This window comes from Carassius carassius, chromosome 17 (genome assembly GCF_963082965.1).
Source record: "Carassius carassius chromosome 17, fCarCar2.1, whole genome shotgun sequence".
Classification (NCBI taxonomy): Eukaryota; Metazoa; Chordata; class Actinopteri; order Cypriniformes; family Cyprinidae; genus Carassius; species Carassius carassius.
Window position 1 is genome coordinate 15039431 of NC_081771.1, and position 21781 is coordinate 15061211.

Sequence of the window (21781 nt, forward strand, 5' to 3'; positions counted from 1 at the left end):
AGGTAACACTTAATTTTACAGTGTCCTTGTTAAGATACATGTACTTATTACTGTAGGCTATATCAATGACAGCAAATTATCCATAATTACATGCAACTAATTAACCCTAACCAATAAGGCCTACTTGTTGTCAATTAATTACTCAGTACTTAAATGTATAATTACACTGTAACACTTTAAATGAAGTGTAACCGTGATTAATTAGAATTGCACGTGATATATAGGTATAACAAAGCACTATTTTATAAAGCAGGGCCTATTAGCAGGTTAACTTGTGAGAGTGAATTGCTCATTTCGACGGTCGCGTTTACTCCGTTGTTTACGGCAGTGAACTTCTGCGCTTCGCTCGCTGTCACGCAGGTGGAATTCAGTCCAGCAGCCGTGTGATTCGAGCACATCAGGACAGACATTCAGTTTGAAGAGAGCTCCTCTCCAAACCTGACTTCGTCTCCGAGCGTCACGTCAACAGTTTACCTCATCACAGTCATGGCATCATCAGCGCAGACGAGGAGTCTGAACAGCTGCACGCAGATCGGATGCTTTTGAACGACGATCTTCAGAGAGACTCGCATCATGCTCAGGTGATCACACAGGCTGCGTTTGGGAAAGAAAACAGTCGGGTGGATGTTTAGAATATTAATCAGGTATGACACTCTCGTGTGTGACGATGCGTTCAGCTCAGTTGACGCATGTGACGTGTTTTTTTTTTTTTTTTTTTTTTTGGACCAGACATAAGCGGATAACAGCAATAATACTGAATGTCTGTTATATGTTTACAAATATTCACAGGGTGTTGCGTGAGATTTTTTAGGCATAATACTGTATATCAGTGGGAGGCTTCATAACTTAGTCAAGGAGCTATTTTTTTTTAACCCAAAGCAATTGCTTTTCTTTCCCTCTCCTTTCTTTTAAACAGACCCTTTTTATAATCATGGAGGAGAGCAATACCAGTGAATCAGTGCCAGATTTAAAGGATCTGGAATTGAAAGTGGGGAGAAAGACCCCAGAGGGGCTCCTGAAGTGGATGAGAGAAGAGCACAAAATGATCTCTCATCATCAGACAGACAATAATGAGACCGAGACGAAAGGCCTGGATGAGAAGATCCGAAAACTTAAAATGGAGATGGTAAGATGGTATTCCTACATATCTATAGCGATTAAACTTATAAACTCAACTAATTTCATTTATTTCCATCAAATGTATTATTGATTTATAAACTGTATTGTATTTAATAACCTCAACCATATCTATACTCTATATCTTAAGCATAAAATCAATGAAGGGTGACAACAGAGTGTCAGAAAATGTGTATGATATGTGCTAGTTTTATAAATGTGTGTGGATGTTATGCTACATGGTGAAATTGTTTCTCCTTTTTTTATTAAACATAACGCCTCTTGGTTTTTTGATTGCTTTTTTTTCTGTCACATATCCATAGAAAAATACCAGTGTAAAGCTCTTATATATTGACTATGATTGTATCTTTTCATAACATAATTCCCATAAAGAAGCCTGCAGCAAGTTGTTGTTGTTTTCTCATTTTGAAGGGTCCCAACCCACATTCCACAAACTAAATCAACCAAAATAATTTCTCACCGCATTGCCAAACAGTAAATAGTGTGTTGAAACATGACCGCAAAACTGTAATGTTTTTAATGAATGGATGAATTGCTGGCAGCCTCATATGTGTTATGATATTGATGTGAAGGAGTGGCTTGGGTTTTGGTAAAAGCTGCTGATTATTAGCTGCTGATTTCAGTGTTCATGCTTCATACTGTAAGTTCAAACACTTGGGGCCGATCTGCCCTCGGTTGTATAAAGAATTGTTGTAGTTAGGGAAATGAGCTTGTTTCCCTGTGGAATGCAGTGCCATTAAGCAAATGGACCCTGATGTTGTTGCTATGGTGCTCTTTACCGAGTGGGAGACTTTGTAAAAGGCCCCAAAGCTGTCATGGATTATGCTACTGCCAGTTGCATTTCTGATTTTCGGAAGGCATGGTTATTAATTAGCTGCAGATATGTCTGTGATATTAACATGTCAGTGGTTTACTGTATCAGCCCATATCTGTGTAGACAAGCCTGTATGTTTTCAGATAAAAAAAAAAAAGGTGAAAGGTGCTAAAAGCAATGTCTTGACATTTTTGTCCAAATATGTGTTTATTAAAGGTATGGTTTGGAATACTGTAGTTCAACAAAGAATTAATTGTGCTCTTTGCTGATCATAACAGACTTCAAGAACAATAAAAAATTTTACAGGTCAAACTTTTAAATGGAAGTGTATTTATTCTATTGACAGTTCAGTTTTTAGCAGTTAGAAATACAAACTGAATAGGCCTATGGCCAATATTTTTTGTTTAATATTTTAAACATACTGTAGGTCTTCATATATAAATATCTATAGCCAATTTTATATGTTTGGAAAATAATCCCTCATAAGGGGAACATCATAGAGTACATACATATCATCAAAAAGTTAGAAAATTCCTGGCAATAAAACCTTTGTAGTTGTGGTAAACACTGGCTATAGTGGCTTCCAGGTAATTTTACAAATAGCACTCAATTTTAGAGTAGATGGGGTGTTAGAGAATTGATTGAGTGTTGTAGTTTTCTGCTGATGCCATTTCACACTGTTCCCAAATAGTCATGACTGTCAGTGAACTTTAGCCTCACACTGTGACATTGTGACCTGGACTGCTGCAGTCTAGTGACACACACACACACACACACAGAGGCACACACACACACACACAAACTCAATTCATTCACAAGCACCAGTATAGTGTGAGACAGTGTAGACTTAAAAAAAAAACACCTACAATAAATATCACTACATAATGATTATCACTCCTGACTTTAAAACACTGTAAGTATTTAGGAAATCAAACAGCTTGTTGTTTATGTCACCTGTGATCTGCGTGAAGATAAGAGAGAGAGAGAGAGAGATGTACTTGATGACATTGAGCATCTTGGCCCCCGATGAATGCAACTCTCTCTCCCTGCCTGACACAGATGGGAAACACAGGGGATGGTGTGCTGACAGATGGAGGAAAGGGAGATGACTCTTCCAGTCTGATAGAACGAGAAGAGAAGGGAAATGATGGAGGGAGAAATTCAATTTTCAATTCAATTCAAGTTTATTTGTATAGCGCTTTTTACAATACAAATCGTTACAAAGCAACTTTACAGAAAATTATGTTTCTACAATATTTAGTAGTAGCTAGTAGTTTGTGCACGTTTGACAGGATTTTAGAAAAATAATAATAATAATAATACAAGACGTAGTCAGCTAGATGATGAACTATCAATATTATTAATTAATAGTAATTATAGGATGCAGTCACACATGTAGCAATAATTGTTAGTTCTGTTTGTTGATTCAAGGTTAGCATCATCTGGGGTCCTCTGAGGGTCAGCATCATCTCTTCTCAGGTGTTCTGGATCCAGACTGGAGCTTGTGTAAATCCTAGTTACCACAGGATGTAAATCCCGTGGCAAAACATAGAAACAAAATAGAGACATCATTAGCATAGCTGCTGATCCAACAAAGTAAAATTAGTTTAACCCAAGCTAAAGAATAAAAATGCAGATGCAACTACACTCACAATTTAAGAGATACATTATTCGAATGCTTGGCGAAAGAGATGCGTTTTTAATCTAGATTTAAACAGAGAGAGTGTGTCTGAACCCCGAACATTATCAGGAAGGCTATTCCAGAGTTTGGGAGCCAAATGTGAAAAAGCTCTACCTCCTTTAGTGGACTTTGCTATCCTAGGAACTACCAAAAGTCCAGCGTTTTGTGACCTTAGGGTGCGTGATGGGTTGTAGCGTGGTAGAAGGCTAGTTAGGTACGCAGGAGCTAAACCATTTAGGGCCTTATAGGTAAGTAATGATAATTTGTAACTGATACGGAACTTAATAGGTAGCCAGTGCAGAGATATTTTCTTGACCTGGTAAGGACTCTAGCTGCTGCATTTTGGACTACCTGTAGCTTGTTTATTGACGAAGCAGGACAACCACCTAGAAGTCCATTACAATAGTCCAGTCTAGAGGTCATGAAAGCATGAACTAGCTTTTCTGCATCAGAAACAGATAACATGTTTCGTAGCTTGGCAATGTTTCTAAGATGGAAGAATGCGGTTTTTTTTTAACATTGGAAATATGATTTTCAAAAGACAAATTGCTGTCCAATATAACACCCAGATTTCTGACTGTAGAGGAAGTAACAGTACATCCGTCTAGTTGCAGATTGTAATCTACAAGATTCTGTGTGGTGTTTTTTGGTCCAATAATTAATATCTCTGTCTTATCCGAATTTAATTGGAGAAAATTATTTGTCATCCAATCTTTTACATTTTTAACACACTCTGTTAGCTTAGATAATTGGGAAGTTTCATCTGGTCTCGTTGAAATATATAGCTGAGTATCATCAGCATAACAGTGGAAGCTAATTCCGTATTTTCTAATAATATTACCAAGGGGCAACATGTATATTGAAAATAGAAGGGGACCTAGGACGGATCCTTGTGGCACTCCATATTTTACTGATGATAAATGAGATGACACCCCATTTAAGTAAACAAAATGGTAGCGATCGGACAGGTAGGATCTAAACCATCTTAGAGCCTGCCCTTGAATACCTGTATAGTTTTGTAATCGATCTATGAGTATGTCATGATCTATGGTGTCGAACGCAGCACTAAGATCAAGTAAGACTAGAAATGAGATGCAGCCTTGATCTGACGCAAGAAGCAGGTCATTTGTAATTTTAACAAGTGCAGTTTCTGTGCTATGGTGGGGCCTAAAACCTGACTGAAATTCTTCATACAGATCATTTTTATGCAGGAAGGTGCTCAATTGAGCAGACACAACTTTTTCTAAAATTTTAGACATAAATGGAAGATTTGAAATAGGCCTATAATTTGCCAGTACACTAGGATCTAGTTTTGGTTTCTTAATAAGAGGCTTGATAACCGCCAGCTTGAATGGTTTTGGGACGTGACCTAAAGATAACGACGAGTTAATGATATTGAGAAGCGGTTCTTCGGCTACAGGTAACAGCTCTTTTAGTAATTTAGTGGGTACAGGATCTAATAAACATGTTGTTGGTTTAGATACAGTGATAAGTTTATTTAGCTCTTCCTGTCCTATATTTGTAAAGCACTGCAGTTTATCTTTGGGTGCGATGGATGAAACTGAAGTGTTAGACGCTGTAGAATCTACATTCGCTATTGTATTTCTAATGTTATCTATTTTATCAGTGAAGAAATTCATAAAGTCATTACTATTTAACGTTGGTGGAATATTTGAATCAGGTGGCGTCTGGTAATTTGTTAATTTAGCCACTGTGCTAAATAAAAACCTTGGATTGTTTTGGTTATTTTCAATGAGTTTGTGGATATGCTCTGCCCTAGCAGTTTTTAGAGCCTGTCTATACCTGGACATACTGTTTTTCCATGCAATTTAAAAAACTTCCAAGTTAGTTTTTCTCCATTTGCGTTCAAGACTACGAGTTACTTTCTTGAGAGAGTGAGAATTACTGTTATACCATGGCACAGTACGTTTTTCTCTAACCTTTTTCAATTTGATGGGGGCAACAGCTTCTAATGTATTAGAGAAAATAGTGCCCATGTTGTCAGTAATTTCGTCTAATTCATGTGTATTTTTGGGTACAAATAGCAGTTGAGATAGATCAGGCAGGTTATTTGCGAATCTGTCTTTGGTGGCTGGAACAATAGTTCTGCCCAGACGGTAACGCTGAGACATATAGTTAATATCAGTTATACGCAGCATGCACGATACAAGGAAATGGTCTGTAATATCATCACATTGGGGTACAATATCTATAGCAGTAAGATCGATTCCATGCTATATAATTAGATCTAGTGTATGATTAAAACGATGAGTGGGCCCGGTGACATTTTGCTTGACTCCAAAGGAGTTTATTAGGTCAGTAAACGCAAGTCCTAATGTATCATTTGCATTATCAACGTGAATATTAAAATCTCCCATGATTAGCGCCTTATCAACTGTAACTAGAAGGTCTGAGAGGAAATCTGCAAATTCTTTTAGGAATTCTGTATACGGCCCTGGTGGTCTATACACAGAAAGAGAGAAGGAGTAAGGTTGAAAGGGAGATTGGGAGGACGTAGAGGTTAGGAAGGAATGCAGAGATAGAGTGCATGTGTAGTGCTAGATGAGAAAGAGAAAGAGAGCAGTGACGTATTGGAATGTGGGAGATGCTGTCAATCCTGTCAGTGTCGCTGTGAATCAGCTGCAGTCAAACAAGTACAGAAAGTGTGTAAACTGTGATGCCATGGTTTACACTGTTTCATTATGCACACACACGTTTACTGTTTAAAAGTTTTGAGTCCGTAATATATTTTTTTCTTTTTTGAAAGAATTTATCTTTTTTCAAAAAAATCATTAAACTGATGAAAAGTGTTAAGTGTTAAAAAAATGCCACAAAAATATTAAGCAGCATAACTCTTTTAAATACGGCTAATAATAGTAAGTGTTTCATTGGCACCAAAAGATATTAGAATGACATATATGTGTGTTTGTGTGTGTGTGTGTGTGTGTATGTTTGTGTGGGTGTGTGTGTGTGTGTGTGTGTGTGTGTGTGTGTGTTTGTGTGTGGTGAATGCACTCTTGGTGATCATGAGACACTTATTCTAAAAACATTAAATAATATTACCAACCTCTAACTTTTTGAACAGTAGTGCACATGAAAAATAATTTACTTACCCCATGAATGAATTTTTAAGAGCATTCTTTTACCTTTATGAAGTTCATTTCATTCAACTGAATCAATTAACTGAATACAATTCTAAATCATTGCTTATGGATGTTAATTATAACTTAGAATTATATCAGTTATCAGTTGTTATCATTTTAACATTAAATACAGTAAAATAACTTTAAATAATGAACAAAAAATGATAGCACAATAAATATTCTGCCAGATTTGAAATAACTGACCAGTTACAGTGTAAGATTATGCAGCTGTCTACCGTCATGGCAGATTTGCATTTTTGAAATGTTTGGGAGTGTTTTCTTCACATTTACTGTTTATACAACTGACTTAAAGGTGCTAAATGTAAGTTTTTAAATCTACTAAAGAATAAAAAATACCATAATATGTTTGCAGATATTTAAGAAAGATGCTAAGTTAACATACTTGTTTATCTGAAAAACAATGCTACAGTCAGTTATTCTCCTTTGAAAATGTGCGTTCCGGGCCAGAATGTATGTCTTTATTTTGGTTTGTGAAACCCACCCATGCACTTCCAGTTTATGGAGTTGTATTTCAGCATCCCAGGTTGCCAGTTGCTAGAAAACACAGCGTATTTAATTTCATTCATTGTCAAGTGCGCTCGTTCCTGTTGGTGTCGTCAAGCTGGCAACGTGCATATGCATCAAGCCTGAGGAGGAGGAGCCAGGTGAAAAAAACCCTGTCCAATATTTTGAATTTGGACTGCAATACCTAGTTCAACCAATCAGTGTCAATCTCAGTTTTTAATCTTCCAACATCACGTACTGTAGCTTAGTATCTGAAAACTTTTTTGGTTTTGAGAGCCCTGACGGGGCAGATGAAGCTCGCGTTGCTTTCGTCGCTTTGCGAGGAAAGGGCTGACAGCGAGATGACCTGCGCTCTGAACGGTGTTGAGAGCACCTTGGGGACATAGCCGTGTCTTGGTCTGAGAATGACTCTGGAGTCATTAGGCCCAAACTCGAGACAGTCAGCGCTTACAGATAGCGCATGTAAATCCCCCACTCGCTTGACTGAGGCCAGAGCCAGTAGAAAAGCGGTTTTGAACGAAAGAAGCTTCATATCGACAGACTGAAGCGGTTCAAAAGGGGGGCCCTTTAAGGCCTCTAGGACCGTAGACAGGTCCCAGGAAGGGATTGAAGGGGGTCGGGGAGGGTTCATCCGACGAGCTCCCTTAAGGAAACGAATGACCTGGGGTGCGTTCTCCGATAACGTTGTCTCTTAGCGCGCTACGAATACTCAAAAGGTACACCTTAACTACAGGTATACCTTTGCTACGTGTGTTCTCCGAACTATACCTTAGGATGTAGCTTAAGGTAAACCTTCTTAAGTTCGACCTTAGCAGTTGCTGTCCATGGTGGAGGCGCTGAATAGGTTGATATCGACGCCTCGATGATCGATTGTGCGCTCTTTCCTTCACAGCGGTATAGGTAAAGTATTGAGAAAACAATGTTCTTTATAAAGAAGCGTTTTAGAAATAGTACAAACTGCATTTATCGGGGCTTATTGAAATACGTACATGCAGAAATAAATATGAGTATGTGTTTATAATTTAGCAAGTGTACAATCCCAAACCCTCACGGCCATAAGTGTGTTAATGTTCTCCACAACGTATGCTGATTATCCACCAGCCGTATCACATTATTGGCGTAAATCGCTCATTTGTGTAATTGGATGATTTCCTCAATAAAAGCGCAAACATGAGAGACATACCGACATTCACTATGTCGGGGAAGTCCGCAAAAAGAGATCGCCCAGCCACACTGAGGTCTTACTCAGCCCATATCCATCCCCAACAACCTCCAGAAAACTCCCCACAGCATAAAAACGAAGAGCCGCCAGCAGCTGAATTTCGGGGCTGAGGGGGTAGCTCCGTCGAGTTTGTCTTGACAAATCTGGGCCAACAAGATGCAAGAGCTGCAGAATTTGCTCCCGTGGCAGGCAATTTTTTTTTACAATGGTCTCTTCTGACATGGTAGTCAGTGGACTAAAATGTTCTCTTATAAAGTAGTTGACATACACTAACTGGCTCCGCGGACGCCGCCGTCTTTGATTTAAAACAAGTACTCGCTGTCTCGCTGCCATAGCTATAAAGTTTGTGTAAACTCATCTTTCTTTATATAGACTCCTAAGCCTTTTCTGTCAAATGGTTCGCCAGCTGATGTGCCTTAGGATAGTAATTAAAAAAGCTAACAACCATTAGTGTATGGAAACTTTATTAATGAAAACACTTCCATACACTGGGTGTAGGCTATAACAACTTAAGTATTTTATGTGTATAATTTTAAAGTAAAGTAAAAATGTAATTTTAATTCTAAATCAGATTTTATATTAAAAGTTCATATAAAATTTTCTATGTGTAATTAAACTGCGATGTAAAAAATCTTTTTGCGTAGTGGTGGCCACTAGCGGTATGAACCGTAAGCAGCGATAAGGTATAGCTAAGAGCGCTCCAGACCAACCTTACGAACGCATGACTTACAGAAGGTATACTTAACTAAGAAGGTTTCGGAAACCACGTATTAACGATAAGGTACTTCTTAAGGTACAACTTAAGAACGACGTAGCGTTAAGGTAGTTTCGGAGAACGCACCCCAGTTCGTTTTTTCCCAGTGATAGGCCGGCCACCGGAGCATGAGAAGCTGCAATGGCTGCCACATACACTTTGAGTGTAGACGGGGATCTGCCCGCATCTAAACGCTCCTGTAGGAAGGAGAGTATCTCCGTCACGTCACATAAGTGAGGGTCTAGGTTCCGTGTCCCGCACCAGGTGGAGAACACTGACCATTTCTGCGCGTACAGGCGCCTGGTTGAGGGCGCTCTGGCTTCCGTAATGGTCTTTAACACTCCCTCAGGGAGGTTCCCGGGTACCCGTTGAGGGGCCATACATGAAGGGCCCAAAGTTCGGGGTGGGGATGCCAGAGCGCGCCCTTCAGCTGCGTGAGGAGATCTTTCCGCAGCGGTATTGGCCATGGGGCTGTACTGGACAGCTGCATCAGCTCGGAGAACCAAGGTTGGGTCGTCCAGAGTGGGGCTACTAGCAGCATAGCACATCTGCTCTTCCTGACCCGATCGATGACCTGCGGTAGCATCGCGACCGGTGGGAAGGCATAAAGCGGGCGTCTGGGCCAATCGAGGGCCAGCGCGTCCCTGCTCTTTGAAAAATATATTGGGCAATGAGCGTTGTCTTCTGAGGCGAAGAGGTCGACCTCTGTCCTGCCGAAGATGCTCCTCATCAACTGAACCGTTTGTGGGTGAAGAGACCACTCCCCAGGGGGAACATTCGCCCTGGAAAGCATGTCCGGGCCCCGGTTCAGGATGCCAGGTACATGCGCTGCCTTTAGCGAGCGCAGATTGTAATGTGCCCATGTCAGAAGACGTTCGGTCAGGGTGTGCAAGGTTTCTGACCTGACACCACCCTGGCGATTTATGTAGGCCACCACTGACATGCTGTCTGATCTGACCAGAACGTGGTGGCCCTTTAAAAATGGGAGGAAAGCTTTCAGGGATAGTTCGACCGCTATCATCTCCAGACAGTTTATGTGTAACAGTCGCTCCGGGCTCGACCAGAGGCCGGAGGCAGACCTGCCCTCGTACAGGGCGCCCCAACCGAGGTTGGATGCATCTGTCGAGACTACTTTCCATTTCGAGACAGCGCCCGTGCTTACGCCTAACTGATACCAGTTGGCTATTTTCCAAGGGGCCAGAGCTGTGATGCAGCCGTGGGTCACCCTGATGCGCACGCGGCCGGAAATCCAGGCGCGCGCTGGAACACGGTCTCTCAGCCAGCGCTGTAGTGGGCGCATGCGCAGCAGGCCCAGTTTGAGAACCGCAGAGGCTGATGCCATCAGACCTAGCATTTCCTGAAATCGTTTGAGCGGGTAAAGAGACCCGGCTTTGAACGACACGGCTAGATGCTGAATAGTGAGAGCACGCTGTGACGTCAGACGCGCTGTACATGTCACAGAGTCTATGTCTATCCCCAAAAAGGAAATCCTCTGGCTGGGAGACAGAGCGCTCTTGACAGTGTTGATCGTGAGACCCAGGCATTCTAAATGGCTGAGGATCCAGGATCTGTGTGTCGTCAGTAGTTCCTCGGAATGGGCTAAAACTAGCCAGTCGTCGAGGTAGTTCAATACTCGAACTCCCCGCATTCTCAGGGGTGCGAGAGCGGCATCCATGCACCGTGTAAACGTACGGGGCGCTACGGAGAGGCCGAATGGAAGAACCATGTACTGATAAGTCTGCCCCTCGAAGGCGAATCTCAAGAATGGCCTGTGATGGGGTGCTATTTGAATGTGAAAGTAAGCGTCTTTCAGATCCACTGAAAAAAACCAATCCCTCGGGCGAATTTGCGCGAGTATTTGTTTGGTAGTTAACATTTTGAACGATCGCGTCATAAGCGCTTTGTTCAAACGTCTGAGATCTAGGATGGGTCTGAGACCGCCATCCTTTTTTGGTACGAGGAAGTAGCGGCTGTAAAAGCCTGACTCGCGCTGCGCAGGGGGGACAGTTTCTATCGCCCCTTTTGCAAGAAGGTTTATCAGTTCGGCGCGAAGGACGTGTGTCATTTCGCTTTTCACTTTCGTTTCGACCACGGCGCGAAAGCGCGGCGGTCTGCGAGCGAACTGGAGCGAGTAACCTCGTTTTATTATATTCAAAACCCAATTTGATATGCCGGGGATGGCCTGCCATGCAGCGGCTCGTGCGGCTATGGGTTGAATGTGCTTCGGGCACTGGCCGCCTGTTATGAGGGGACCAGTAGCTCGAGTATGCTGTGCTTGTGACACTGTGGTGACAGCGCTTATTTGTAGGGTTGCACACTGAGAAGTGGGCACGCGCGCTACATTTAGAGCACCTCCGGCGCGAGCGGGAAGGTGGGCATGAAAGGAGACCCGAGTGTGTCTTTGTGACACTTGGGGGAGTGTGTATACATGTAGGGGTGCGTACTGTGTAGTGGGCACACTGCCTACATAGAAAAAGCTCTTTTTGTGCTTTATTGAGGTCGCCGTGAAAACGGCGTTTGTGTGCAGGCGTGCGTGCATTGTAACAGGCTCGTTTACTGCAGTATAGACATCTCCAACCGCCTTTAGTGAGGGGATTGGAGGAAGCATGTGAGGTTTCTTGTGTGGTGGTCCGGCCGCAGCGGGACTTAACCACGGTCTTTTCAGCCCGAAGGTCAGGAGGGCTTCGGAGGCTCGGGGTTCAGCACAATCCTGGGCCGAGGTCCCCGTCTCTCTGGCGGTTTGCGGCTCGTAGAGCGAGAGCGGTGCTGGGTTTTGGTCGCTGGGCGAGACTGTAAGTCTGGCTGCGATGGCTTCGAGGTCTGAGGGGGCGGCGCATTTCTACGGCGTCCCGCAGCAGAGCTAGAGCGTTTCGGCAGGAAGTGTCTCATTGCCTGTGACGTTTTCTGAGCCTCAGTGAAGCGTTCAGCGAAACCCTTAACCGACTGGCCAAAGAGGCCGGAAGGCGAGATAGGAGAGTCAAGAAAGGCGGATTTGTCGGCGTCTTTCATCTCCGTGAGCGTGAGCCAGAGGTGTCGCTCTAAAACAGCGAGGCTTGCCATGCTTCGGCCGATCGCTTGTGCTGTGGTCTTTGTCGCACGCAGGGCTAGATCAGTAGCGCTGCGGAGATCTTTAAAGTCATAGGTATCTGGGGCAGACTCGTCCAGGTTACGGAGAAGTCTGGCCTGAAAAACCTGCAGCACAGCCATGGTGTGTAGAGCCGAAGCAGCTTGACCAGCGGAGGTGTAAGCTCGGCCAGTGAGAGCTGAGGTGGTGCGGCACGGCTTGGATGGATGCACAGGCTTCGACCGCCATCCTGCGGCTGAGGGCGGGCAGAGGTGTGCAGCAATAGCCTCCTCGAGAGGGGGGAGGCTCTCGTAACCGTGGTCTCGAGACAGAAGTATTCAAGCGTGCGGAGAATGGGGCTTTCCACGACTTCGTGAGTTCATCGTGAACTTCCGGGAAGAAGGGGGCGTTTCTTTGCGGAGGGGCCGAAGGGCGCCCTTGCAAGAACCATTCGTCCAGCCTGCTTTTAGCGGGCTCGTCTGGAGGAGACCAGTCGAGCTGAAGGTCGCTGACAGCCCTTGTAAGCACGCGAGTAAGCTCCGCGTCGATATCAGCGCGTTGTCCGGTGCAGCTGGGTGCTGTAGAGGGGGGGGGGGGGGTCCGCAATGGAGCCCGACCATTCCTCACTACTGGACGCGGCGAGAGAAAGGCTGTCGTGTCTGTCCTCTTCCGCCTCAGGCGCTCCGAAGGAGAAGGGGGCGCTGGTGAGCAGGGACTGGCGCTGCTCGTCCACGAAGAGGACAGGCGAAGGAGAGAGAGCGGGCAAGGCACGCGGGGAGTGTTCCGTCGTGAGCTCGCGTGTAGCAGTGTGCTCAGGCATTCTCTGATCGCGGCGTTTCTTACGCGGCACTTGAGAGAGAAGAGGCGGAGCGGGTGGAGCATCGTGGCTGGTTTGAGCTAATCGAGCCCGCAGGGTCGATATAGCCATGTTGTCGCACTCAGGGCAGCCGCCCTTGGAGAGTGCGCTCTCAGCATGCTCGCGGCCCAGGCAGGAGACACTGGAGAAAAAAGTGTGATGCAGCGGCAAACACACTAGCTTTGTAAAGGATATAGTCACGCCGGATGGCGCAGCAGGAAGCGAGTGCTGAAGGCGGCGTCGAGATGAAGCACGAGCCGGCGTCCTCAGATCTGCGTTGCAGTGCTGTCCCGCTGAGAGGCTTTTCGACGGCGTGTAGAGGCTTCTCCGGAGAAGACAGCGAAGTGCAGGTGAGATCGCTGAAGGAGATGAAATCTGATCCCTATGGTGAAGCGGTGGCTTATATAGTTCCAGCCACGCCTATTTTGGCGCGCTCTGACGTCCAATGGGCGCGAAGCGCCCCCATTGGTTCGTTCCTCTCCGCCGCCTCACCATAGGTTGCTGCAGTTGCCGCAGCACAGCCAATAAGCGCGCGAGCCGCTTCGCTTGGGTCTGCTGTGCTGCAGCACTGCGTTTTACATTATTTAAAAATTAAGGATAATTTTTGGCTTTGGACCTTTTCCCATAGCGTAAGCTAGCTTACGCAGTATGAGAGTACTCTCGAAAGGGAACTAAAATAGTCTAGAATATAAAAACACTAATAATACAACAGATGAATATCTGGTGCAGTTTTGTCCCGTTTTTTAACTCTGTCAAACGAGCACCACAATCATAGTCCATATTACTATGACTAAGTGTGATATGGCAAGTATGAATACACACAACTTGTGTGCAATTGAACAAATTCAACATAGTTTTGGGGTGAACTATTACTTGAACTTATTTGTTAGAGATGATTGGTAGTTTGTCTATTTTTTTTTTTTTTTATGCAGCAGTTTTACTTAATACAGTATTTCACAATGGAATGGCCAAAAATGGCAATGTCAACATTCTTCACATACCCGAGTGTATGCTTAAAAGCCTCCTCATCACTATCAAGAAAGTATGCATTATTGCCATAAACTGAATGCTAATGTTATAATATTGCTGTGCCAATGTAAATCCACCACTGAGTTATAATATATTAATTTTAACACACACACACACACACACACACAGAGGACACCACAGCATGGAAAATGAGCTCTCCAGAATTCCAGGGATTAGAACACAGGACGTATGAGCTATGGTTTTAAGGAGTGGGAAAATGGAATTCTTCTGGCTTTGAGAATCTCCAGTGTGAGCCTCAGACACTGTGGAATGTTCTCCCTAAGGAGAGTCTGTGGGTCACTGTGTGGCTCGTGTGGAAGAATGGAAGCTACATACTATTATTGCAGCAACACTGCACTGTTTTGCATGGGGTTACAATGATATTGTTTTCATTTATTTAGCATTTTACGAGGCCTATTTTAAGAAATAGTTCACCCAGAAATATGTCTGATAATTCAGTCATTCTTTACTCATACTCATGTCGCTTCAAACCCATATGGCTTTCTTTATTTGTGGAAAACCGGGGTAAATTTAGAAGAACCTATGCAATTACTATGAATGGGGACTGGGGGTTTCAAGCTTTAAAAAGGCTTGGCTCATTCAGTTCACACAAACAATCTGAATTGTTAGTTCTGAAATTGGACTGATCCATTTTCCAGTTCAGCTCACTGACTCGATGATCCTGTCCAGATCCCTGGAAGGGAATATTGTCAGTGAACAATGACAATAATGGTTTGAGCTATCAAAGCATGGGGTTTCAAAGATATTGGACAACTTGTGTGTAATAATTTAATAATAAGTGTTTTTGTGTCCTTTCCAAAGCTTGAAAGCTCCAGTCAGTTGTCGATAAGCAGTACATATTCCAGAATTTCTCCTATTGTGTTTCATAAAAAAAAAAAAATAAAGTCACATGGGTTTGGGATGGCATAATGACTAAATTTCGATTTTTAAGTAAACTGTACCTTTAACATTGTTGTCACTTTAACTTATTTGGACAAACAAAATGCTACATCCTCAAGGCAGCAAAGTCAGCATATTAGAAAGATTTCTACTGGAGTAATGGCTGCTAAAAAAAATTCAGCTCTGCCACCACAGGAATGCATTTTAAAATAAGAAAATCTGTTATTTCAAATTGTAACTGTAATCTTTAACATTATTTTACTGTATTTTTGGTTAAATTAATACAGCTTAGGTGAACATATGGAACAAAAAGATTAAAAGTATACAAACTCCAAACTTTTGAACAGAAGTGTATGTTTAATTCATCCGGGTCCTAATGCATATATACTAGATGCAGACAGTCTGGAGTTGGGCACAGCCAGATCAGCACTCACCACATCAGTGCTGAGACAGGGAGAATATTTACGAGTGGGTTCATTAGTCTCAGAAACATGAACCCAACCCACACCAGAGCAGAGTTGTTACAATCTGTTCTCTCAATCTCATTCTATGTATTTACATCTTGCCCTATTTGCTGTAAAATGATTGTTTGTCTTTGCCTTCTAAATTCAGCTTTATTTCCCCTCCCCCCTCACTGCCTCATTTGTTCTTTTTGTATCCCACGCTCTCTTTTACCAAAATGTTCTCTTTTGTTTTTTTGTACTGTAATTAGTGTGACTGACGGCAGCAGTGTACTATGGCCTTTAAATTACACAGAAGCCTGGATGTATAGGATACTGTCCATTTATGGCAGGCTCAGTGCACTTAAACTGATTTATCTCATCCTGGTCTCACACTGGTCCTGAATCTATTGGGATTTTGCACGTTATCCACATTTAAACATCTTCCTTTTAATCAAAAATGGTCACAATATGTCAGAAGTTTAATTAAGTGTAATTTTCTCACCGTCATGTGGTTCTAAACCAGTGTGAGTTTCTTTTTAGTTTTGTGGAACACAGAAGGAGAAGTCAGAGTCAGCCTCAGTCATCATTTAATTTCACTGTATGGAAAAAAGATGCAGTGAAAATGAATGGTGACTGAGTCAGTTTCCAATGTGTTCCACAGAAGTAAGTCATTTGGGTTCGGAACGACTTGAGGGCCAGTGAATGATGACAGAATTTTCCTTTTTTGGGTGGACTGTTGCTTTAAGAATCGCTGTGTGACCGTAGCTGATGGGGTGCAGACAGGGCAGTATCCATCAGGGATTGTGGGAGCAAAAGCACTGTGGCTTTCATAGGAAGCACTGACTATTTGATGAGCACTGTTTTATGGGCTAGAGAGTCGTTCAGTCAGAAGAGTTCAGGACTATGTATATCATATTACATGTGGTAAATGTCTAACTTCCTGACAAAAATGTTACTCTGCTGCCAAAGGAAGCTTCATAATATACTTCTAAAGGAAATGTCTGACAGATATACCTCATAAAATGAGAATGCATTCCAAAAGCAGGATCTAATGATGAAGGAAAGATCTAATATATATTGCTTTAAGTCAAAAGACCAATTAAAGAATCAATACCATCCAGTTTCACTCTCTATTGATTTGCCCCAGGAAGTCTAGAGGAAGCTAGTGATGTGAATGATGAGCATATGTATAACAACATCTATCTATCTATCTACAACATCTATCTATCTATCTATCTATCTATCTATCTATCTATCTATCTATCTATCTATCTATCTATCTATCTATCTATCTATCTATCTATCTATCTATCTATCTATCTATCTATCTATCTATCTATCTATCTACATACTTCTTTAACTTTGTTAGATCAAATTTTTCTTTAAAGCAGATTATAGTTATTAATATTAATTGCCCTTTGAAGTCCTTTCATTCTTTTTTAAGGTTTTCTTTTATTTAGACTTCAAGTTTAGATGTGTCAGATGAATTGGCCCATTGGGATTGACCCGTTTGCTGTGGGAAACAGGAAGAGAAGAGTGCTTGACAGAAATGGATATTGTCAGGAAGATCTATAAATCTCAACAGGATTTACAGTAATGGACCTCCGGCTCTGCAGTCAGCACAGGACTCCAGTCATGCTTGTGAGCATCAGATTTAAAACAACAATCAGCACTAATCAGAATGCATTTAGAACATTTATTAAAGTTACACTTCCTAAATGACAAAAAGTACCATATTCATATTCCAAGTCTTTTAGAGACATTCAATAGTTTTGTGTGAGGAACAAACCAAAGAATTTGCTGTAGGAAATCAAATCATTCATATTATTTGAATATTGAAATTGAGCACATTTCAATATATGAAGAGTTAATAAATCCATTTTGATTAATTTGCGTAAAAATGTGTTTTCTTTACCAAGAAAGTGGCAAGATAAAAAACACTATTTTCTGTTTCAAACCTTCACATATAGCATTTTTAGGTTATAATAACATTACAAATTCAAATCCAGTTTTTGATTTTCAAAGATTTATTATTATAAAAAAAAATGTTAATAAAATAAAATATAATATAATCCATTGAATCAATATGAAATTTTTCGTATTGAAACTGATAAAAATACACAACATAGTAAGTTGATCCACATATAATAACCTATGAACTTGGTCAATAATAATCTTATATACTGGCACTGGACTAAAAATACATTCATCAGTCATCGCTTCCAACATGAATTCAGCAGGTCATCTTGTTAATGCTTTAAATTAATTACAGCAATAAAAGAAAATTTCATCATGAACAATAACATGAACAATATCACAGACCACAGAAATTCCAAAATGACAGTTCCCTTACATTCAACTTCCAAAAGTGCATTCAATTTGCCATGTTACATTCATTTAGTTGACTAGTGCTATGTGCTATATTAACAAAAACATAAATGGCATTAATAAAATCACTAACACTGACAAGCTACGCGATATCACATTCATAATCGAATGTGATTCATCTAATGAACCTGATAGAGAGTAGCTTGTCAGTGATCTACAGCTCTGTGCATTAAATGCATCTGAATAATTTCCATCTGAAAGCACATGATGGAGATTTACCCATACTATTAATCACAGAACCGGCTTTATTGATGTGATGCTCATGACAATCACATGCGATTAATCATCCAGCCCTTATTTGTTGATCACAAAGTAGATGAGGAAAACTAGGATGCCGGATGTATTCAAATTGTTGCAATTACTGTGTAGAGTGTGTGGAATGGTGCGCTGTGATTGGTTGTTACAGTTTATAGTTTCTGGAATGGTGCATTGTGATAGGTTGAGAGGATATATTGCATTCTGCAAAAAAGGGAGACTGGTGTTTGTCGCCGTTTGGAAAAAAAAGGAGAAAACATAACCTAATAACTCTGCGAATATCACATTTTGCGTAAAATTAAAAATTGACTTTTCAATACCGACCAGATACAATACTGATTTTGGTGAAAATTATTATTAATTTTTTTTAAATGCCATTTAGCGCATTTTGGGACCAAACTCTTCAGATGCAAATATGCATGAAGTGAAAAAAATAAAATAAAAATTGGGTGTACTATTCCTTTATACAGTTTTAAAAATCAAAGTTCCAAAAGAGGCTTTTCATTGCGATGCAATAGAAGAACCATTTTGGGTTCCACAAAGGTCCTTTCAGTGGAAAGTTCTTCAAAGAACCATGTTAAAGGTTCTTCATGGAACAATAAGGGGCTTTCACACCATGTAGTTTTAGGAACTCGCCAGCATGGTGTTTCCTAGAGAACCAGTTGTTTTCCTGGTTGCATTTGCAGCAGCAGCAGGAACTCTGAAGCGGCCATTTACAAACGTAGAGATGGAATATATAACAGAGATGGAATGTAAATGTACAATTCACATGATTGAAAGACCATGAAAATCTATGACAACTTTCAGTGCACTTTCAGTAACATGTTACATATCATTAAGGCTGAGAAAAGAACACAACGCTGCAGACAAGTAGCTAAATGTCGTAAGTACTGTTTTCCATGTTAGTAGAGTAAATATTTTTTTATCAGTGTAGACTTACGTCACTGATAATTCCTATAGAACAACAAACAAACAAACAAAGTTCCTAGAACTAAACACATTCCTAGTTATTGTGGTGCAGACACCCCAAAAGTGGATACTTCTGCCAATAGTTCTAGGAACTATAAAAAGGTTCTTTAGGTGCAAAAAGCCCCTATAGATTCCAATGAAGAATCTTTATTTTAAAAAGTGTATTATATACTTTTGTTTAACCAGTTATGATTGTTAAAAAATGTCCAATGATGTCCATGTGTGTTTCCTCTGCCCAGGCTTATCTACGAGCAGCAGATGTCAAGATCTTGAACCAGTTACTAGCACTTCACGAGGGCATCGAGGCAGTGAAATGGCTCCTGGAAGAGCGTGGTGCACTCACCAGCCGCTGCAGCAGCCTGACCAGCAGCCAGTACAGCTTAGGCGAGGGTCCCGACACCTCCTGGAGGGGCAGCTGGAGCAGTCTGCAGGACCCCCATGACAAGCTGGACAACATTTCCATTGGCAGCTATCTCGACACATTAGCTGATGACCTGGATGAGTACTGCCCCTCTAGTGGGACTGATTCAATAATCTGTAACACCCCCATGGGAACAGATGGCTCCAGAGGTACAGGAGGAGGAGTGGGAAGTTCCACTGGATCTGGAAACCGATCTCCACAAGTCAAGTCTGATGTCCCTAAAGAAGAAGCTCAGGTTTGGAATAAAGCACCGTCTGATACATCGAGACCGTACCAACCCAGCAAGACAAATGGAATCCTGGACAAATCAGTGAAGCAAGTGGTCAGACCAGATTCGCCCAGGGCTTGTCTGGCTGAGAAGCTGGGGAAGAATCTGAGCCCTAAAATGAAACCCTACAAGAATGGCAAAGTTGAGTTGGAGAGCTGTAAAATGAACGGCAAAGTTCAACTGGAGTATGACGCACACTGGCGTTGGGTGCAGTCACAGGATGATGTGACCTTTTTGTGATAATATATGCATGATTAAGCCAAAGGTGTTGATGGGAGACTGCTCTGCTTCTCTATTCACCACTGTTTTGTTTGTACACTTGGATCTTTGATTAATTTGAGGCCATCTTCTCAGATCTCCTGAAATAGGAGGGGTTAAGAGCTCAGCAATGGAAAAGAAGCTTAGACTTGTGGGTGATCAGAGTTAAAAAATCCTGAATTAATGACATTATATACTCTTTGTCAGGTTGTGTAGATGTTTATGGACGCATGATTCAAATGTGCATTTCATGTGAGGTAATAACCTTCTGTAATGACATCTATTGATTCAACACAACTATTTATTAAGTCAGTAATTCAGGACTTTATTGAATATGTCAGTATATTAATTTCATTTAAATGCGGTTTCAATCCTATGTGCCTAGGTTATTTTAAAACAGTTCTCAGAAAGATTCATAAAGGCTTTTTTTGCATACTACCATTCAACAGTTTGGGGTTCTTATGCTCACAAAGGCTGCATTTATTTGATCAAAATACATTAAAAGCAGTAATATTGTGAAATATTACAATTTATAGTAACTGTTTTCTATTTCAATATATTTTAAAAAGTATTTATTTATGTGACGTCAAAGCTGAAGTTTAATATTAATGCTTAACATTTTTGTGGGAACTGTAATAATATTTTTCCATTTATTTGAAATTGAAATCATTTGTAACATCTACTGTCACTTTTGATCAATTTAATATATCCTTGCTGAACAAATTAATTTCTTTCAAAAGAGTGCACATATGCTCACATTTTACATAACATTAACATTTTAAAGTGGACCAAAGTTTGTTTAGCTAAAACAATCTTAAAGCTTGAAAACACAGCAACTCATTTTATTAGAAAATCCGATTGAATAGATTTATTTATGCTGTGTCTTACCATTTTGTTTGACCTTTCTGCTGATTATAATATGGACAAAATAAACTGCAGCATTTGCTCTTAAACTGTAGGGAATGTTTAAATCATGCTTCATTTTACTACCAAAGTCTTAAATCACCTCAGAGTGTGTTCCTCTGAGTTAACATCTAAAGGTCAAAGAATAAATCCATTCTGAATACCAAGCATGTTCCCATCTGTTACAATGTGACCCTGAGTCCAGAATCAGCAACACCCTCGAGTTGCCTTTGACAATTAATTATACAATCAGTGCCATTTTTACACACACACACATATATATATATATATACATAAAGGTTTATTTGAAACCTGCTTGTAGTTTACTCTTTGTCTGTCAGAATGCTTATGTAATCAATCAGTAAAAATGCTGTATTGTTAATCTAATCAGGTAAACTGTGGGTTAGCTTTAAATAGGGTCCTGTTCTGAAGTACCAATTATTACTGGATCTATTGGATCACCGAATTAAATGAGCTTGAAAAACAGGAACAGGAAATTAAGGATGTCATATAGCTTATTCCATTGCACAGGTCCAACGGAGTAATACTGCTCAAACAGACGCATGGAGACCAGTGGTTGTGCTGTGATCTTTGCATTTGTGATGTCTTCTCTTGTTATTTGAAAAGTTAGCACCTAAAGTGCACTTTTAATTTAAGTTGTTCAGATGACTAACTTTTACCAATTAATCAAGTTGTATATGTGGTGTAACTTTGACTAGTCACAGTGTTGGAACTGGATATAATCTTGCAG

The 21781-nt window shown here is 41.1% G+C and overlaps 1 protein-coding gene across 2 annotated transcripts; it reads left to right on the plus strand.

Annotated features, from left to right (window-relative positions):
- The first annotated feature begins 315 nt into the window (after positions 1-315).
- On the plus strand, positions 316-20755 carry lurap1 (leucine rich adaptor protein 1). Of its 2 annotated transcripts, none has more exons than XM_059571041.1 (3): positions 316-581; positions 917-1126; positions 19420-20755. In XM_059571041.1, the coding sequence occupies exons 1-3, from the start codon at positions 537-539 to the stop codon at positions 20107-20109; spliced, it is 945 nt and encodes a 314-aa protein (XP_059427024.1). In that variant the 5' UTR covers positions 316-536; the 3' UTR covers positions 20110-20755. The 2 variants fall into 2 exon arrangements, with proteins under 2 accessions (XP_059427024.1, XP_059427025.1); XM_059571042.1 differs by having other exon boundaries at positions 318-644.
- Positions 20756-21781: the final 1026 nt, after the last annotated feature.